The following is a 21,391-nucleotide window of genomic DNA, read 5'->3' on the forward strand; positions in this document are numbered from 1 at the left end:
AAAAAAGCAGTGTAGAACTTAATTTATTTTAATTTTCTAAATAGTTAAATAAAATTAATTTTTATTTATTCAAATTAAGATTTTAAAATCGTGCTTTATAATGGGTACGCACGAGCACGGCCCGGCACGATATGGGCTCGGGCCAGGGGCCGGACCGGGCTTAATGATTAAGTAAATGGGCCGGCCCGAACCCGGCACGATAATAAATGGCACGAAGCACGACAAGGCCCGTTTGCCACCTCTAACCAGAGGCAATCATTCAAAGATATCCGCGGCGATATCCTTTATAATTGCCTTCTGGCTATGGATAAGTAATGAAGTTATCTATTTTCTAGAAAAAAAAAAAAAATCCAAATGATCAGTGAAACACGAAAATGGAATTATTCAAATATATCCTCGCCGATATCATTGTATATTTTGTTCAAAATCCTTGACACACTTCCATATTAAAGGAAAATGATAAGGTACATGTTAGTGGTATACCAGCGGTTCTCACAACGAAATCCAACTATATCAGAGGTTCGACAAGCCAACCAATTGAACAATCAATCACCAAGAACAATTATTCAAAGATATTGGCGGCGATATCATTAATAATTGCCTTCTGGCCATGAATAAGTAATGAAGTTATCTATTTTCTCAAAAAAAAAAAAAAAAAAAAAAATCCAAATGATAAGTGAAACATGAAAATGCAATTATTCAAATATATCGTCGTTGATATCCTTGTATATTTTGTTCAAAGTCCCTGACACTTCCGTATTAAAAGCAAATGATAAGGTACATGTTAGTGGTATACCAGCGGTTTCTATCACTTACATACTTGGTTCTCAACAATGAAATCCAACTATATCAGAGGTTCGACAAGCCAACCAAATGACCAGTCAAGCACTAGAGGTAATTATTCAAATATATCGGCGGCGATATAATTTACAAAAAATAACATAGTTGTTCCCACAATGAAAATCTAATATATCAGAGGTTCCACAAGCTAACCAAATGATCAGTCAAGAAAAAAAGTCCTAGGAGAGTATTTCTGTCAACCTACTCTTCTACGGTGCCCCAGCCTCTAGCCTCTTGTTATCGCTTCCTCTTCTCCATGGCCTCCATAGATGCCGTCACAAAGCGGGAGGTAGCGCCCCTGCTCTGGGACAGATTTGTTGTGGTACTATGTGCAGGTCCTCCCAATCTTTTCTACTTGACAAACCTTTGATCGAGGATGACAATGATGTGCCTCTTGTCACTCTGAAGAAGAAGACAGGTAGACCGTCGGAAGGAAGAACAAGAGCCAAAGTCCCAGTAACTGCAATTGGAGATTCGGTTTCTAGATCTATATATATAGTTGCCGATATCATTGTAAATGCAATTATTCAAAGATATCGTCTCCATCAATTATTTAAAGATATCGTCGGTGATATCGATATCCTGTACAAAAATTACATTCTTCTATTTTGTTTGACGTTTGATAAGTAACTAATTACTAATTAGCTTTGGAAGCATCGAAGATAAATATTGATTGCTGAGCAGAGTTGTCAAGACTGGGGTGTCACTGGCCATGTCAAGACCGGAAAAGGTGTGACTGGCCCCCAATTACCCTCTCCTAACAATAATCACCGACTAGGGACCTGGCCTGTGACTTCACTAACTAAGGACCTGGCCTGTGACATGGCCAATGACTTTATCAGTGACATGGTCAGTGATATGCAATGTGACCTGGCTACCAACTCAATCATGACATGGTCTGCAATAGTTAATGTAACCTGACTAGTGACAAGGATATAACAGTGACTTGGCAGGTAACATGTGATTTTTTTTTCATGTATAATGAATGCAATGCAGCCGTTAGAACATATGCCTTGAAGTAGTTGTCCAACATTAGGTCAGAAGTTCTTCGAAGACGTTTTTAGTCTGGCGGTTAGAGTATACTATAGGGATTGACAATGACATAGTCATTGACTTGACGATAACAGTGACTTGGCCAAAGACTTCACTAACTATGGACCTGGCCAATGACTTCATCAATGACATGTGTGTAACAGTAACATGGTTAGTGACATGTAATGTGAGCTGGCCAACAACTTGGTCCGTGACATATGGATAAGAGTGACATAGTCAACGACATGTAATGCGACCTGACCACTGACAAGGATATAACAGTGACTTGGCAAGTGACATGTGACTTTGTTAGAGGTCAGAATTGCTTAGAAGATGTTTTTAGTCTGGCGCTTAGACTATACAATAGGGATTGACAATGGCATAGTCAGTGACTTCACGGTAACAGTGACTTGGCTTGTGGCTGCATTAACCAAGAAATTGCATTAGATCTACAAACATGGCCGCTGACCACAAACATGGGAACCAGGCCTGTGACATGGCCAATGACTTCATCAGTGACATGGGCATGACAGTGACATAGTTAGTGAAATGCAATGTGACCAAGCCAATAACTTGGTCAGTGACATCAATCAAAAGTTATGTTTTCTGGTTTAGCCTATGTATATCTGAAGCATTTCATCCTTTCTTTTAGCTATGTAAATCCCTTCTTTCAACTTTATCACTTTTGGAATGGGTTTTAGCGTGACGAAGATTGTGTGTGAACCCAAAAAATTGAGATGCCTTCTCCGGAGTGCTGGCGGTTTTGAGAAAGCTTGAGGCTCCTAGGAATGGTTGTTAATTAATTTTGTTAGAATTCCCATATTGCTTTGTAATATTGTACATTTGTAATCACTAAAGGCACTTGCATCTGATGCTCAGAGTAACGTCCATAACAGAAAATGAAGACTAGAAATTGAAGAGAAGAGAGAGTAGCTTATACCTCACCGAAAATGAATATGGAAGTTAAATGAGTTAAAGCCATAAAAATATAAGCCATGATGAGACTCCACAAAACACTTACATAAGCTCACATCCATTTTTTGTCATTAGGGTGGAGAGCTGATTCAAGATTTTGTCACCGCAATAATAAACGATATCACATCCCTAAACTCAATCACGGCCTATGTATGGACATTATTCTGTTAATGTACGATTTTTCGCATCTATTCCTTCACCTTCATTATCCACGGCATAAATAAACTTCGCTGCAACAATAAGGTTGTTATTTTGTAAATCCATACATTAATAACCTTGAGAAGCATCATAATTTCTTATATAACAATTTTTAAACAAGTGAGACTCATAGTCAAATATATGAAGAATCTAAGTTCATAGTAGGCATGTATATTGTTAGTCACTGCAATAACATTTTTAACTAACTTCCATGAATGGTGGTCGACGCCATTTGTGTTGGCCACGTCACTGTCATTCACATGTCATTGGCCAAGTCACATTGCATGTCATTGACCATGTTACTGTTATCCTGATGTCTTTGGCTATGTCACTGGCCATGTTATTGTTATACTTGTGTGACTCCCCATGTCATTGACAAAAGGGCTTGGAAAAAAATATAGGCAAGTTGAAAAATTATTCGACAAGTAACAGACTCATATTGAGTTTGCCTTATGAGTTTGAATTTGATGAACGAGTAAGAGGAAAATCAATTACTTTCAGTTTTTTCTTGGGAAAGGGGGAAATAATTGTGAGTTGAAAGTTGAACGTTGGAACGTTGAAATTTTCAACTTTCAAGCATTTCAAAAAGTGCAACTTAAATATTAGTTAATTTTATGGTACACCCCCCCCCCCCCCCCCCCCGGCCCGGTTCTCTCTCCCCTCCCTCCCACTTCGACAGTTTCTCAGCGACTGGTTTCGGGTTCAAGCTAAGGTACTGTTCCTTTAACTCTTCAATGGTGCTATTGGTTTCCAATTCTGCTGCATTTCAATTTGAGTTTATTTTCTCTCTTCTTTTTAATCATTTACAAATACAGATTCTGAGTCTGAATTGAATCAGAGCTTTTCTTCTCATTCATTTCGTGCTTGATATCACATACATGATGCTTAGCATGACACGCCTGCCTTAAATCAAACTCATAAGTCTATGGATTTGGTAAAGTTGTGACCTTTGCTTCCTTTAATAACAAGGTTGTGAGTATTCAGACTATAACAATTCTGATTAACAGTCACTCACTTTTGGGTGATAATGCTTGATCCTGGATTTTTTTTTTTTTCCAAAAAAATTCGAATTTGAGTTCTATGGCTTATGTTTGAACTCTTGGTAATGGTGAATTACTGAATTTGTGATCTTTGCATTTTGTGTTCTATTGTAAATGGAGGTTTACTGTTTTAGTGTTCTACTTGAATGAATGAATGAATGCAGACTAGTTTGAAGTTAATTTTTGGTTGTTTCAAAGGCATCAATTAATTAAAGTTTGTTTTGTTGAATTGTTCAAATCTAGAGCTGAAGGCTTCAAGTGGTCAATTTGGAGAATTGGAGGAAAACTTTGGAATTGTTGGTTTTGGGTGTCTGTTAGTTTTGGATTCTTGCAGGTAATGAATGAGCTTAAAGAAGAATACAGTTTCCATTTCTTTTTTTGGCTTTTGCTTTTCCCTTTATGTTTCCTTGTCTATACACACGCTCCTTCCAAAATGTGTCGCCATGATGAATGATATGGATTGAAAATGATATGGAAGTTTAGGCAGTGATTGTTTTGCTATAGACTGAGATTAATTCAGATAGTTTTCTTTCCTTTTACTTCAGAAGGAAAAGAAGCAGCCTCTGGTTGTTAGACCAACTCTCTCAGATATCTAAGTCTTTCTGATTTTTCTTTTCTTTTCAGGATCTAAGTTGTTCTCCCTGATCTCTTTTATCCTTATTTTTTGATATGATGTGAGCGATTTCAACTGGCATTGCATCACTGAACTTTTGGCGTTCAAGTAGCTGAAAACTGTAGTCATGACACTTTGATCTAATTTCTCATGTTTCTTATCTAGGCTGCCCGTAATGAAGAAGAAAGGAAATGATGCAAAAAACAAAAGTTTGGAAGCGGAAGTGCAAGCATTGAGTGAGAACTTCAGAAAACTGGAAGTGGAAAATGGTGAAACAGAAAAAGGTGCAAATGAAGTGAAAGAAAGTGAAACAGAAAAGGATGCAAATGTCGTGAAGTATTGGACTCAAGCTGACAAGTATAATACTCCTCTTAATGAGGAGGAACATACTGCAGTTCAGAAAGCATTTTCTTCAGCGAATGAGTATGTAGTAATGCCTATGTTGTTCCCTGGTAAGCTAGTATATTTGAAACTCTAATATTCGATGGGTTCCTCCATGCAGTGAGGTCCTGGTAACTGATAAGCACTTAAACGTAGAAATCACTGTTAAAGATTTGCGGTGCCTTAAACCGCGTAGATGGTTGGGCGATGAGGTGATTTTAGATTACAATCTATCAGATTACTATGGATTATTATTATTAATAATGACAAAGACGTGTCTTTCTTCAGCACATTTTTTTCTTGATGGTGGTTAGGTACTTTAACAGCTGGTGATATTAGTTGATCCATGTACACTTCTTTTCTCTAGGTCATAAATGTCTACTTTCAGTTGCTGAAAGAGAGAGAGAGAAGAGATCCCAAGTTTTTGAAATGTCATTTCTTTTCCACATTTTTCTACAACAAGGTTTGGAACACCCTGCCTCTTTTTTTTTTCTCTTCTCTTCTTCATCATGTAATCTCATTTATCACTCAATTCAGTAGCCTGTTTATATACCACACATGGTTCTCTCTCCAGTGGCTCTATGCATAGACATTTTACTATAACTTCTTGTGGACTTTATATTGCAGTTAATCAATGGGGGCTATAACTCTGTTCGAATATGGACTAGTAAACGTAATCTGGGATACAGCCTCCTCGATTGTGACAAAGTAATTCATTTTGGAGTCTCTTCCTTGCACACACACACACACACACACACACACACACACACACACACACACACACATATATATATATATATATAGTTTAGCTGGAGTTACATTTATGCCTAAATTGGTTTTTCTCAAATATTCATCCCTATCCACAAAGAAGATCATTGGTGCTTAGCGGTCATCAATAAGGTAGAACAGAAGTTCCAGTATCTTGATTCACTCAAAGGAGAGGACAACAAAGTGATGGAAGTACTGGTATGATTTGTAGCCATCTTTTATTTAGCTTTTGATGAGAAACTATGTAACACCCCATGTTGGTCCTTAACAACCTCGTTTTTGGTGTGTGTGACGTGCGAGCACATGAACATCGATATAGAAACCTTTATGTCGGTCTTTGCATATAGAATTTGGGAAGAAATGCCCTCCTTGCATAAACAGTATATTCGTAGCTTCATATCTTCTGGTTTCTAGAAAAAGTAACTATTATGGCAGTTTATAGGTGAAATAATTGCCAAAGACACAGTAAGCTTCATTTCTTACTAAAATGAGGCCATTATGTCAAAAACATGGTTTATTTATTTATTATTCTTTTTATATCTCATTTGGTAATGTTTAGCAGGCCAAATACTATGTTGATGAACTGAAGGACAAGAGTGGGGAAGTAACTGATGTGAGTTTTTGGAAACATGAATTTGTTAAAGACCTTCCCGAGCAAAAGAATTTGTAGGCACCTATCTCTTGAGCATTATATCCTTTTAAAAGTCACTGGTAGAAAGGTTTTTCTTCCTAATCAATAAAGGGATTTTAACAAGTTTGATTGTGGCGTGTTTATGATCAAGTATGCTGATCATTACAGCAGGGGCTCTGAGCTGTGTTTCAACCAGGTAAGGCACTTTAAGATTCTTTGTGTGGCTTGCCAAAATGTAAATGGATATGCTTGTCTCTCACTAAAGCACTTACCTTTCTCTGGTATTATTGATTTATTTTCCCAAACTTATACTCAAACCATTAAAAATGAGGACTTAAGTATGCCGACCATCTTTCTTGTTCTGGTAGTACAGGAACCATTTCTCTTTGAGTTAAAATACAGCTATCAATTGATTGTCTTTCCTTGCAGGATGACATCCCATACTTTCGATTGAAGACAGCCAAGGAGATTCTACAATTGAGAGCTGAATGATTCGACACTAGCAAGGAACAATTGAGAATGTATTTCCTACAATACTGGAGTCAGCTGGGTGTGCTGATGAAATTATTTTACATATTCCTTCACCTGTGTTGTGGATAATGAAGGTGAAGGAATAGATGCAAAAAAAAAAAAAAAAATTACATTAACATAATGATGTCCATATCTAGACCGTACGTGAATGTACTATTTGCGGTAAACTACATTAGCTTAATAGTACAAAAACCAGAATAGAAAAATAGTTGTCCAAAGCTTGCACTCCTAAAATTTTCTTGAAATCTCTCACTTCAATATTATAGCAAAGTGTTTCTTGGAACCAAATGATACAAATAATAGTACTGGACTACTTTTTATCAATTTTTAACAATGTTGTTTACTGGTTGTGCCATTGAGCAGTGTATTCATGCTCACTTGATCATTACTTTTCCTTCATATTTTATTCATTTGGAATTTCCACATAAATGAAGTCCTCTTTGGGTTAGCTTTGTACTTATATAGATGGATGTATCTTTTAAGATCTCTTTCATTATTATAGATAATTACACTAGGAAAAGTGGACAGCCAACCAGTAATAATCACATTTGGGTTGTAGCTATTCAAACTCAAATTCACATTTCGGAAAAAAATGATAACTACGAGTAATACATGATGTACTAGAATTGTACAGTGATGTCATACAGATGTACACTGTATAAGGAGTTATACAACATGTACCACAGATGAAAAATGAAGCTTGATAAGGATAAAGAATCGCCTACCTATCGAAAATCTCTATGACTTGTGAATGCAATCTGAAAGGCTTTCTAGAGCTTGTCTGATTAGAAAGCAGGAGAGACCTTGTATTGTCTTGTCTACAACCCATAAATTTTATTATAGACAGGGAAGAGTTAGTTATTGCAGATACATACAGCTAGCCATTGGCAGATTAGCATATATAAGTACACACTTCTAGAAACAAGTTAGGATAAAGTTGACCAAAATTCCTTCTCATAGGCAATGTAAATTGATTGTGACCCTAATGGGGGGAAAATTTTTGGTTTAGTTAGATATAAAATGACTGTATGACAAACATCACAATATCATAGCTAAACATACAAGAATGTAAAAAGTACCAAAACAGCAAACAGCAACTCTAGTAATGATAAGCAAGTTCCAAGTACACACACGAAATATAACTAGCTTTTCATGGAGGCTCACTGTTTAGGCAACACAACTTCATTCTCAAAAAAAAAAAAAAAAAAAAAAGGAAAAGAAGAAAGGCAACATAACTTATCACTTATCAGTCATCATAACTAACTAGGCTTCAGAAACATCACACTCTTCTACATTGAATCGCTGATAGATCTTTGCCTCTTCAGCAAGTAACCTCTAGTGAAGTCGAGCTTGATGACTAATAAATTCCCAAATTAAATCCTTCAGCAGCTTAGCTCTATCGTATTCTTCACTTCCAGAATGGACAACCTTCAACTCGTTGTTAGTTTCAGTTCTTCTACTCTGTAACATAGTCTCAACATTAATTGAAAAAAATAGTAGTTTTAGTGGAGAGTTGATGTTTTATGCTGACTATTTAAAATTCTGTCCAAGGTAGGACATTTCCATTTTCTAACATATGGAACTACATTTCATAAGTTTATAGCCATAAATGCAGATAAATTGAAAATATTTTACACAACTAACCTGATACTGATAGTTAGCCATGCAGACTTGAATTGGAGCTAATGCTGGCCTTTTCTTAGTAACTACCTAAGGCCTGCAGAGAATTACAAATAGACAATTATTTAACGAATCAATAAATAAACCTAATAATTCAGAAATCCAAAATAACTTGACAGACTAACTACCTTCCCCTTGAGGAAATGATGATGTGATTTGGATTCTCCAAAAACTCAGACAACTTGTCTAGATTCTTCCTGCTGTTCACAGTGATGGTTCCTCTTGTATATGCCTCCAACGACAAAGATGGAGAAACAATTACTTGACATGAGATTGAAACTAGCTGATAAATAAAATCCATAATCGTATATGGTGATATCCACTTCTCAAGGTTTTCCACCATTACAACATACGGAACCCTATCAATATTGACATCATGTTGATCCCTTTCAGAAGAACTTTCACAAGAAATAGTTCTCATCTATGTATCAAACAATAAAATATAAAAGAATTTAGTACAATTTAGGGAAAGCTTTAACGAAATGCATAGAAACAACTACAAAAACGTATGGGAATGAAAGCCAGCAGAAGTGATAAGTTAAGAATAGAGACCAAATATCAGAAACAACGCATTCACAATTGAAGGAAGGATTAACAATGCATTCCAGTTTATAAAATATACTCCATAAAAAATAGATGACTATCCCGGTTTCAGATTCTCAAGAAATAAAGTTATACATCCGATGAGTCTAAGTTGAATATAAAATGATCAAAATCAGAGTATCTACAACCGAAAAGAAAATTGATCGCTTTAATTCAAAATATCTATAAAAGTAGTAAACATGACCAGTGACATTATAAATTATTCTCAATAAAGATAATTTTTCCAAGCCCAAATCATTCTGCAAAGAAAACTTGAAATGAAATGATTTAAATGGAAAATATAAAAGACGATTGGGACAAATTCAAAAAAAAAAAAGACAATTTAAAATGTAAACCCAGAATTGATCATCCACAAATTTTTTTTTTTATCTCAATGACTATATGAGAAGCTAAACTCATAAAATTGGTTCTGCATAATCAGTGCAGAAAAGGTCGATATATATATATATATATATTCGTGTCATTTATTGGACCAACTCGGGTTGTATATAATCAAAGCAACACATTCATTGAACAAGTAACCAATTCCAAGCGAAGTTGGGTGAAAGAGAGTTGGCGATTGAAAGAGCAAACCTTTAGATTGGCAGTACTCTGCAGAGGCTTAAACCCTAGAAGGATGATCGAAATTGAAATTGGAAGATGAAGAAGAAGGAACTAGGGGTTTTGAAATTAAGGGTGAAGTTGGGAGGGGTGACTGAAGTGGTGAAACCAGCCTAATAAATGTGTCAGCCCAAACGTGGCACGAAGGTGACCTTGGTTGTCTAATAATTTTTTATTTTTTTATACTTTTTATTTGTTTGGTGAAATATGCTAATTTTAATCAATAAAAAAAAACTAAAAATGAAAAAATCATGCTTGTACTATGACTTGGGCTTACACATTTATTTGATTAAAGATGCTAATTTAATTAATCCAAAAAAATTAAAAATTAAAAGAATCAATTTTTTTTAATCAATTAATCCAAAAAAAAACTGAAAATGCTAATGTCAAGTACACAACTCTTCGTTCATCACTCTATTGGCTGAAACATTCGGGTGAAACAAAATTTGGCAGGTCAACACTAAATTTATGAAGCACTTCTCTTGTGTTACCATGTCTTTCCTATCTGCTAGCAGTTATGTCGTTAGTAAAGAAGAAGAGCAGAAAGCACAGAAGACTCTGAAGGAGATGGTTCCAGTGGAGACTATGGAACTGATAGAAAAGTTGGAGGCTGAGGAGCAAATGCAACACATGAGCGGCAATGATGAGTCGGGTCACAAACACAACAGAGCCACGTTGAGGTCGTAAACTGGGGAAGAGCAAAGTGTACAAGCATATGGACCAGGAGACATAGAAATGCACCATCAGGGTAATATTCCAATTAACTTAAAATTCAGTTTAAAATTAATTGTCACTGGCCATGTAACTGGAGAAGTCACCGGCCAAGTAAAGTCACTGGCCAAGTCATTGGACATGTAATTGACCAAGTCACTGGCCCAATAGCTAGCCAAATGAAGCCACTGGCCAAGTAATTGTTCAAGACAACAATGGAGTCAAGTAATACTTTTGTATCTCAAGTGCATTTTTATAGATGGAATAAAGAGATAAACCCCCAGAATTTTGTTGGTGGTTCTGCACCCTATTCACGATTCCATGTAATTGGCTAACTCACTGCCCAAGTCACTGGAAAAGTCACTGTCCAGGTCACGAACCTTATTCACATTAGTGCGAACACACTTTAACTTTCTACCAGTTTCTCGTTCAACACTAGCATGAAACTGTTTGAATACTTCAAACACCTGATCTTTTGTTTTTAGGGCATACGCCCAAACCTTCTTGGAGTGATCATCAATAAAGGTAACAAAATACCTTGCACCTCCATGAGTACTAGTGGTCATTGGACCATAAACATCAGAATGCACCCAATCCAAAACATTGGGTCTTCTATGTGGGGCCTTGTAATGGAAAGAAGCTCTATGTTGCTTTCTAGCCAAGCAGTGCGTACACGGTTTAAGAGGCATACCTTTTCCTTTCAACCCTGCCAATGTCTCTCTTTTGGCTAGAATTTAAAGCCCCTTCTCACTCATATGTCCGAGCCATTTATGCCATAGTTCGATTGAGGACTCTCCTTTGAGAGCATTAACATACCCATTATTGACTTTGGCTTCTATCACATAAAGGGTGTTTACTTTCTTGCCTCGAGCTATCACCAGGGAACTTCGCGTTAGCTTCCATTTCTTATCCCCAAACATACTTGTATAGCTTCTTCGTCTAGTAGTCCTGTGGATATTAGATTGAGACGCATGTCAGGAACATGTCTCTCATCTTTTAATGTTAGGCGACAACCAGTGTTTGTTTGTAGGGAAACATCTCCTCTTCCCACAATCTTGGATTTATTATCATTCCCCATCCTCACATGACCAAAATCATCACTTGTATAGGAGGTAAAGAAATCCCTCCGTGAGGTTACATAGATTGATGCACCAGAATCCACAACCCAACATGTATCTTGTGATGTCAAATTAACATGACCAGCATCACAAACGAAGATTACCTCATCTCCATGAAAAATGGTAGCGGCTACATTACTCGCATCACCATTCTCTTGTTTCTCGCTTTTGAACTTCCTGCATTCTCTCTTCATGTGGCCTATCTCGCCACAATAGTAACATTCTACATCTCTTCTTGTCCTCGACCTACCACTGAATTTGTCCCTTGACCTGCCTCTAGACTTGTCTCTGTTGTGGAGTCTCCTGTTGTTGCTTCTTCCACGATGTTCAGTGACAAGCACCTCAGATTCTGTCGGCATCCCTTGTTCCCTCCTTCTTGACTCTTCATTGAACATGCTATCTTTCACTATGTTCAATGTTAGAACACCTTGTGGTGCTGAATTACTCAATAAAACCACAAGCGTGTCCCAATTGTCTGGCAAGGAGCTGAGAAGTAATAATGCTTGCAATTCGTTGTCAAGCACCATCCTCATATTGGTGAGTTGATTCACCAATCCTTGAAAGTCACTCAAGTGTTCGGAAACGCTTCGAGTCTCCTTATACTTGAGGTTCACTAGCCGCCGGATCGTGGATGCCTTATTCTGGGCTGTCTTTCTTTCATACATGGACTCTAGTTTCGTCCATAACGTGTATGCAACTGTTTCTTAAGCCACATGATGAAAGACACTTTGGTCTATCCATTGTCGGATCTGTCAAACAGTTTTCCTATTCAGCAAATTCCAATCGGCATCAGACTTATCCTCTGGTTTCTGCCCTTCATTTTGCAAAGGTTGATATAAATCTTTGCATTAGATAATGTCCTCCATCCTAGGCTTCCAAATGGAGTAGTTTGAAGAGGTTAACTTAACCATCATTGCTGATGACATCGAGGTTGACTCTTCCATTGTGAATTACACAAGTTAAATCGTGAAATAAGCCGAAGCTTTGATACCACCTGTTGGGAAAGATGGCAAATAAGACCGCCTAATACAAGGTCAATGGATAATTGGTTATCCCAGGATCTTACTTTTCCCACACTTTGTGTAATTACAATGAGATAACAAAAGAAACATATCTTCCACTATGAAAATAATGGGAATTACAAATACAAATCTCACCGAAGTGGATATCTCTCTCTATATGGAGGTTTTTCCTGACTCTCTTACTTTCTCTCTAAAGTAAGGATTGTCTTATTCTTTTCTCCCTTTTTCACTTTTCACTCTATCATGATTAACATGCATGAGAGACCTTTTATAACCGGTGGAGGTTATTTATTTCTTGGCCTTCCTTAATCAATGCATAACCAATCAAACAATTAACTAATTAAACAATTAGTTATTCTTAGTTTGTTAATATTCTTTAATTATCCTCCACTAAAGGAGGAATAACCCATCATTATCTTGTACTTGTTTTAAGAAGAAAAATGTTACAGGTATTTAGTGTTGATGTCTGAACCATCACATCCTGTATATTTGTATTTGTTTATTAATTGTGCTTGAAAATCTGGGCGTGACACACTACCTCTAACGTTGGTACTATTATCCACCACAGATTTTATCTTTTTACTCATGCTCTCAAAATTCTCTTCCAAGAGTTTACATGTCTCTTTATTTACCAAGGCCCCATCAATCAACTCATAAGCAACTTTGCCTCATTAGCAATGAATCATCACCAAAATCATTTAGGCCCCTTTTGGAAATGGGATTTGGATTTTGATTTTGATTTCAAATCTTAAGTATTTCAAATCTGAGTAATTGAAATCCTAAGATTTCAAATTCATCTGTTTGGGTAACAATTGAATCATGAAGATTTGAATTTAAGAATTCAAAACTAATTAAGAAAGCTACTTATGTAAATACTAATTTAATGAAGATTTTCTTTAGCAATTAATTTTTATGAAGGTAATTGTCATGCTCCATAATTCCAAAAGTAATATAAATCCAAAGTGTTTCATCTCATATTCTCAAAAAAAAAAAAAATAATAATAATAATACGTGTTCCATCTCATATTGATTATACAAATCTAAAGTGTTTCATCTAATATTCTCAAAAAAACATAACAATAATAATATTAATAGGTGTTTCATCTCCATAATTCCATCCCATGAAAATCCAAATTGTCATACTCACTCTTTATTCCTTGATTGCCCTGAAAACAATCAACAAAGAATACTATATGACCATTAACAATATATTTCTGTTATAGAACATATATCATATATCAAAAACCCAACAACAGAAACAAAAATCGATACCCAAAAAAGCATTGAGGAAGAGATTCCAAACCCTGAAGAGAATGTCATCAGCAAGAGCAAGGTAACATCAACCATACCATAAAGAGCAACGTCATGCATGCACTAATAGTCTTTTCCAAACAATCAAAGAACATATGAGCAGATTCAATAGCTAAAACATGAAAAAAAGTGTGAACAAGCATACCTTCATATTGCCATATAAGCATTCTTATCCACTCATTCTTTTCAGCATCATTAATAGACTTCAATAGAGAGAATTCTTCGAGGTTACCACTCATCAATATGCGTACAGCTTTGAAAACTTGTAATTTGCTGAGATTTGGTACTTTAGAAACCACTTCATGTACATCCTCTCCTTTGAGTTGTGGGGACACTTGAGCTGCCATAAATTCTTTCAAGGTGTTGGCCACATCTCCAATTGCTTGTGCTAGTGGATCCTTTTTCTTTGTCTTATTTGGAGGATGTGGATCACAATTTGAAGTTGCTGCATGTGTTGAGGCATGTGAATTGGGAGTCACATCACTTTCATCTTCTGCTTCAAATTCCATAGTTTCTTCAGCATCTCCAACGTCTTCTGCTCCTTCACCAGTAGTTTTATCCTTCCCACATAGCATAGCGATATCATCCCAGTTTTCTATTGACTTATTTTGATATCCTTTAGCACTAGGATGTGACTGCAAAAATATGACAATGTATCATGCTAAAGCAACATATACAACAAATAATTTATTCAATGTTTCAATCATACCTCAACATAAGCATTCCAAATTTCCAGGTTTTCTGCAGTGATTGGAACCATCTTTTTTTCTTCATCCCAAACAAGCCCACTTTGACTTCTGATGTCAGTGATAATAGCATAATGCCTCTTCCAAGCCTTGAGTCTATTCGTGACGTTAAGTTTTGTGAGACCAAGTTGCCATGTAGTATTCAACTTATCCACTACTGCTTGATAAGCTTGCGGTTTCCAGTCTCCATCAGCTTTGTGTCCTGCAATTATGATAATACATTAAATCCAATATGTGTTCTCTGTAACTAATATTAGAACCTAAGGATGCTTTGACCTGTGTGTTCTCTATCATCTAATCCTCTGACCTGTGTGTTCTCTATCATCTAATTCTTTATAACAAGTTGTAAAGAATGTGTCTTCTTGTGAGTGGTAAAAAGTAAAACAAAAATCACTAGAGCCTTAAATTTGGTTAACTAGGCCTTAATCAATCATTTTAATGACAATAGTAAACAAACTACTTCTCAATGACAATAGTAAACAATCTGCTGTTCGCAGCTCCATTACCAAATGTGACAGAATGATAATAAGCCCTACATCAAACATGTCGACAGTTTCTAGAGACTGTTAATAGCTAATTATGCAACATATGTCCTCCAGCTTATATGGTTTTAATTTCCCATTCTATACAAGCCCATTTCTGTGCCAGAAAAACAAAAAAAAAAGTTTTTTTCATTTGCTTCTACATAAAATCTGTGTCATTCTACCAAAAAGAATACACAACATTTGACAGTTTTGAGTACCACCCACTTTACATTCTTGGAGTGCAGAGAGCTGTGGCAAGGAAAATAAGAAGAGCTTTTTCTGGTTTTGAAACTCTCTCATGATCAAGAAGCTGAAGAAGAACCAGAACTATAATCAAGCACTTAGTTTCAAAAGAGAACAGGGCACACGAAATGGAGACTTGAAAAAAAAAAAAAAAAGACTTGAAACAATAGCAGGTCCGATAAACCACTAATAATGCCACCAATTTTTCCCACAATCCCAAATCAAATGGTAAAAATAAAAGATAAAAAAAGCGAACAGACCAGAAAGATACAGAGAGATAAATTATAGTGCAGTAGAAGTGATAAATTGTACCTGCATTCATTTGATCATAAAGTACTTTAGCAAGCACATTATCCATTTCTTTGTTCCAGGAAAGATATGCCCTAGATGTACATGTTCCTTTGACCTTGCCCTTTAAGTTGAAATTGGACACATGTACAAGACTTTGAGACTTTTCCTTTCCCTTACTCTTCATACCTGCATTTAGGAAATCGCATAAAAATTGAAACAAAGTACAAATAGCATGATTGATAGTTAATGCATCATAGCTAGCGCATGACTAAAAGTCTAATAATGTAATTCTCATTCAATAAATATAAAACTCAGTACGATTATAGTATAACCATTACAAAACATAATAAAAATTCAAAAATCTTGAGCTCTTCTAATAGTTTGATATTCTGCAAACATTTCCATAGCTAACGCATCTCTAAATGCTGTCCACTCTTGAGTTACTTTGATAACTCTAATATTCTCATCATCCATCTCAGATGCATTTTCTAAGTCTCGATCCACATCATCCAACAACTGATCATTGGGCATTTCATCTCGAAGAAAATTATGAATGATGCAGCAAACATTAATAATCGTAACTTATGTTTTCACATCAAAAAAGCTAGTTGTGCGTAGTATTGCCCATCGCTTCTTCAATAATCCAAATGCTCTTTCAATTGTATTTCTTATTTATGAGTGCCGAAGATTGAATAGCTCCTTGTGATTCCTTGGGGTGTTTCCTCTTCACAAATTAAGATGATACCTAGTCCCACGATAAGGAGCTAGAAACCCTGGTCCATTTGTGTATCCGACATCCACAAGATAGTATTTGTCTACAGCAAAAAAGTATTAATTATATGAAATCAAACATTAGGCAAAATACAACTAAAAAACTAAGTCAGTGAAAAATGCCTACTTGATTGGATTTTTAAGCCATTGCGCCTAGTCAAAGCATCACGTAAAACTCTAGAATCTGCTGTAGATCCTTCCCAACCAGATAGGACATAGATGAACTTCATATTAGCATCACAAACACCTAAGACATTTGTACTAATGTCACCCTTCCTATTTCGATATCTTGGTTTATCTTCAGTAGGAACCGTTAGATCAATAAATGTCTCATCAAGTGCTCCAAGTGCCCCATAATATGCATAATAAATCTCATTAAACTTGTAATATAAACTCTGATTTTGTAAGTAAAACATATACCATCAGATTTTAATACCTGAAATCATCTCCACTTCTCAAAGTCCCGCTCATTGAGAACTAACTCATGTTGCTTCAAGTATAACTTTCCAAGCTTGACTACTGATCGCAAAACATGATGAAATTGCCTACTTATGGTTTCTTCTAAACGAGCATATATAGATTTGATAGTACTATTTTTTAGATTATGTCATAGCATATGCAAAAATGACGCCACAACTTCTTTAATTGTGACATTCCTTGTAACCACCAACCCCCCTCTATCTCGTAAGAGTGCACAAAGCTTCTCAAATGCAGCAGGTTTCATTCGTAACTGTTCAAAACAAGTAGACTCATGTTCTAAGACTCTCATCCAAAGCATCCTTCTATAAGTCTTTTCATCAACTTCACTTCTTGAAGGCTGTTTTCTCATAAACCTTTTGCGTCGCCTTTGAGCACCCATGACCAACATCAAAAATCCAATAACCAATACAACAATATGCATTAATTTTTTCTTACGTAACTTATCCCTTTTCCTTTCATGGTTACTTTGAACCATCAAGTCTCTCACATCCTTATTCATAATGCTACAAACAAACAAACAAAATAATAATATGAGAAAAGGAGAAGGAGTCCAAACCCATATCAAAATTCAATTGACAAAACAAATACTCTCTGTTCATTGGCAATGGTTGCTTTTAAAACAAAGGGTTGATCAATTCTCAAATGAGCACAAGACAGACAAAAGCCTCAACCATCAATTCTCAAAGGAGGGTATCACATGAAATTCAAACCAAAACAAAACAACTGGTGGAAACTACAAAAACAAAAACTGATTTTTTCTCCATTTAGAAAACAGAGAACAACCCAGCATAGAAAACCAATAAATGAAAACCTGCAACCATGTGGATTGATTTATTTGAGTGGATTGATTAAATTGTTAATACTTGTTTCTCATATATGGAGCTTCCATGTGTACTAAACACAACCATGGCTAACTATGGTTTAGTTCTTAGTATTGATAATTAATATTAATATTATTAATTCATCAGAGAAATGAACATGAATATACTCACTCTCTCTTCCATCCCACTGCAACCCGAGTCCTTCCCTTCCCTCCCAACACCACCAAGGCAAATTAAGCACCAAATAATCCCAGTAAACCCAATTGGAAAGCATATCCTACCATCTCTTTCCATGTCATTTTTATTTTTGTTATGTTTAAATTTCATGAACATATGCATGTAATCTACGCCATAATTCCTGGACTCTACTACCAATTCCATGAATCCTCTTTCATCAATCACCAAGTTGATCAAGTTATATTACGAGAACCATACACTACTCAATACAACATATGTATATATATAACTACTCAAGTTATATGAAGTTGATCAAGCTATATATATATATATATATATATATATATATATATATATATATATATATATCACAGAATATGAATCAGATATCACAAATATGTACAAGTAAACACCAAATCAAGCTGCTGAAAGTTACTAGACTACAGATATTTGAGCAAAGAACTTTGATTACGAATCAAACTCAATCAAGCAAATTACAAATCAAACTCAAACATTCTTTGGTAAAATTTCACATATACTACGAAATCAAGCTGCACATCATAGAGCCCAACCTTCACTATCACTATGAACAATCAAATTAGGAGATGAGCGATCAAATTAAGAGAAGAAAGAGAGACCACCTTCACCAAATCTCACACCAACTCTAGCCCAACCTCTGCGATTTGTGGAGAACACGAGTAGAGAGAAAGCGAGCTCTGCGTGCTTTGAAATCGGGCTATGGCGTCTCGAAAGTGAGAGAGGATGAGATTTCAAATAACTAGGGTACCCTAGTTATTTAGAATCTGCAGATTTTGTTAATCAAATCATTGGGCTGATTTCATCAAATCCAAATACCTAATGAAAAACTTGTGCCAAATGGGCTTATTTGTATTTGAGCCTCCGAAATCCAAATCCTCAAGTCCAAATCACCCTATCCAAACAGGCCCTTATATTCTTACCATGCTCTTCAAGTACCAAATCTGAATTAGTTTCTCTTGTTCACCTCTTTAAAATGTATTGATTTGGTAAATACTCTATTTGTTTCCATTTCATATATGCCAATACATGCCTGCACAAGATTCCTTCAAATTCAAAATTTTTTGTAACTACATGCAACCTTATCCACAACCTTATCAAATGTAACTTCTCGTACCTTCTAACTTCCACTTTTCTCCTCTATGTTGCCTTGTAAACACACATACTATTATTATCAATTGTAACTTGAAGTACACATCCCTAAGATAACCATAACTGAACTTGAAACTTCTTGAAAATTTTGCTAGTATAAATCTTAGCCATTTGCCTCTCCATCATCATTGGCGTTTTGAACATAGTTCTCTAGTTGACATCAACATGGTTAGCAATTAACTCTTCATGACGCTGGTGAGCAAGCCCCCTATTAAATCGAGTATGAAATCCATTAATGTATTATCTTTTGAAACATAAGTTTTGAAAAATGCATGGTTACCATCAGCTCGTGAGCTTGCTGAAATTCTTGCTGAGAATACATGTTTCACATATGCTGGCACACATCTTGAACGCATTTCATAGATTGAAGAGAACCAATCATTGTTATTTAGTCTACCTCTATCAATCACCTTCATCCACCATGCATTAAACTCTTCCTTGGTGTCTGAATCCCATACACCTCAAACACCTATCTTCTCAGATAATTTATTCATAATATGCTAAAAACAATATCTGTGAAACGTACCATGAAAAACTTAAGAAATAGTCTTTCCGATTGCAGGATCTTGATCAGTTATAAAAAAATTTGGCGGATCAACTGGCATAGCTTTTTAAAATTGCTCGAACAACCAAATGAAGACTCTGTGGTCTCATTGTTTAAGAAACCACAACCAAATACAATGGTTTGACCATGGTTATTAACCCCTAATAGTGGTGCGAATGTCATATCATACCCGTTAGTGTTGTATGTGGTATCAAATACAACCGCATCACCATAAAACTTATAAGCACGTCTTAATTTTGCATCTGCCCAAAAGCAGTGTGTAAGTTTATCATTAGCAATTGCCTCCATCTTCAAAACAAAGGAATCATTTTTTGATTGCTCACAAAGAAAGTGCTCATTCAGCACCTTTGCATCATGAACCTTGTACTCTCTCCGCATATCCTTTGTACTACCAATATTTTGTATTCCTCCTGCTTGCACCTCCAAGATACTAAATTGTTTATGTGTGGGTATATTAAGCAACCCAAGCTTTTGTGTCAATATAATTTTAGCTTTAGAAATCTTGCAGTGTGATCTCAATATATGTACTTCTTCAAGGATTGACAAGACATGGTTGTGCTTCTCCACAAAGTTAGAGATTATGTATATTGTACTCTATCCAACCTGCAAAACTGCAATTCTAGCCTAACATTCACATTGTACTACCCCTCGACTCCTTTTACTTTCAACATCCACTTTTTTCTCAAACTTTCCTTGTTTATAACACATATATTCTTTTCTACAGATGTCATCTGAACCTCTATATCTTTTCTGAGAATGACTCCGAATACCAAAACCTACCATCTTTGCATAGTTGTTGTAGAAGTCATATACTTCTTGAAGTGACTCAAATATCTTGTCAACTTTTGGTACATATTCCTCTGCTACTTCAGGGGTGTAAACACAGTTATAACCAATTTCATTTGCATCTACCATGAATGCATCGTAAGGATTTCCAATTTCAACGTCCTCATCCATTTCAACAACAAAAAACATGGATATTGCTCTGAATAACAAATTAACAAAAATTAGCCAATTTCACACCAACCCATATGTTCAATACTAGTCAACCAAATCTAAATACACAATAAGAGTTTCAAACACGAAATAATGGACAAAATCAAATCATACAGTACTAGCATATCCTAAATAGCAATTAAATATGTTAGCAAACAAACTTGTATTAGATAGACCTAAGCAATTCCATCTAAACACAAAGGTGTAGGAGAATGATACAGTAGTAAATCATGTCAAGATAAAAGAAAAACAGAAGAAAAAAAGAAAAACAATTGAAAGAGATTCATAATTTCTTACCTGGAGAGGGAGCTATGCTGCAAAGTTTCTGGACCTCTAGAAGGAGGAGAGTCAAGAGATAAACTTTGACAAAGAGGTTGGCGCTGGAATTTTTGGTGGATTTCAGTGAGAGAAGCAAAAGGTGTGAAAGTGATTGTTTGGTTAGGTGAGGTCAGTTTTATTTTGTTCTTTAAAATATGAACCATCAACGTAATCAGATGGTGGAAATTAAAAGTCCTCAACAAGTCCTCAAATAAGA

General features: G+C 35.8%; 2 protein-coding genes and 1 long non-coding RNA gene across 3 annotated transcripts; 1 reads left to right on the plus strand and 2 right to left on the minus strand.

Annotated features, from left to right (window-relative positions):
* Positions 1–4,873: 4,873 nt before the first annotated feature.
* Positions 4,874–7,219, plus strand: LOC133711583 (ubiquitin-like-specific protease 1A). The gene is made up of 8 exons (XM_062137687.1): positions 4,874–5,121; positions 5,201–5,291; positions 5,447–5,542; positions 5,707–5,783; positions 5,922–6,045; positions 6,407–6,513; positions 6,590–6,674; positions 6,908–7,219. The coding sequence occupies exons 1-8, from the start codon at positions 4,874–4,876 to the stop codon at positions 6,968–6,970; spliced, it is 891 nt and encodes a 296-aa protein (XP_061993671.1). The 3' UTR covers positions 6,971–7,219.
* Positions 7,220–13,843: 6,624 nt separating this feature from the next.
* On the minus strand, positions 13,844–16,042 carry LOC133711584 (uncharacterized). Its single transcript, XM_062137688.1, has 5 exons — positions 15,880–16,042; positions 14,764–15,002; positions 14,200–14,689; positions 14,016–14,047; positions 13,844–13,909 (listed from the first exon to the last, which is right to left on the minus strand). The coding sequence occupies exons 1-5, from the start codon at positions 16,040–16,042 to the stop codon at positions 13,844–13,846; spliced, it is 990 nt and encodes a 329-aa protein (XP_061993672.1).
* A 422-nt stretch (positions 16,043–16,464) lies between these two features.
* Positions 16,465–21,223, minus strand: LOC133713067 (uncharacterized). The gene is made up of 3 exons (XR_009847752.1): positions 21,154–21,223; positions 16,757–17,612; positions 16,465–16,673 (listed from the first exon to the last, which is right to left on the minus strand). It is a non-coding gene; the product is annotated as an uncharacterized LOC133713067 (long non-coding RNA).
* Between the last annotated feature and the right edge of the window lie 168 nt (positions 21,224–21,391).

The sequence above is a fragment of the Rosa rugosa genome, chromosome 5, assembly GCF_958449725.1.
Source record: "Rosa rugosa chromosome 5, drRosRugo1.1, whole genome shotgun sequence".
Classification (NCBI taxonomy): Eukaryota; Viridiplantae; Streptophyta; class Magnoliopsida; order Rosales; family Rosaceae; genus Rosa; species Rosa rugosa.

Excerpts from the sequence above, each read along its gene's own strand:
- LOC133711583 (XM_062137687.1), top strand. The coding sequence starts at position 4,874 with ATGAAGAAGAAAGGAAATGATGCAAAAAACAAAAGTTTGGAAGCGGAA. Across the intron at positions 5,292-5,446 it reads GTAGATGGTTGGGCGATGAG|GTCATAAATGTCTACTTTCA; the intron begins GTGATTTTAGAT and ends TCTTTTCTCTAG. Across the intron at positions 6,046-6,406 it reads ACAAAGTGATGGAAGTACTG|CAGGCCAAATACTATGTTGA; the intron begins GTATGATTTGTA and ends GGTAATGTTTAG.
- LOC133711584 (XM_062137688.1), bottom strand. The coding sequence starts at position 16,042 with ATGAAGAGTAAGGGAAAGGAAAAGTCTCAAAGTCTTGTACATGTGTCC. Across the intron at positions 14,048-14,199 it reads GCTTATATGGCAATATGAAG|GGTTTGGAATCTCTTCCTCA; the intron begins GTATGCTTGTTC and ends CATTCTCTTCAG. Across the intron at positions 13,910-14,015 it reads CTTCCTCAATGCTTTTTTGG|GGCAATCAAGGAATAAAGAG; the intron begins GTATCGATTTTT and ends GATTGTTTTCAG.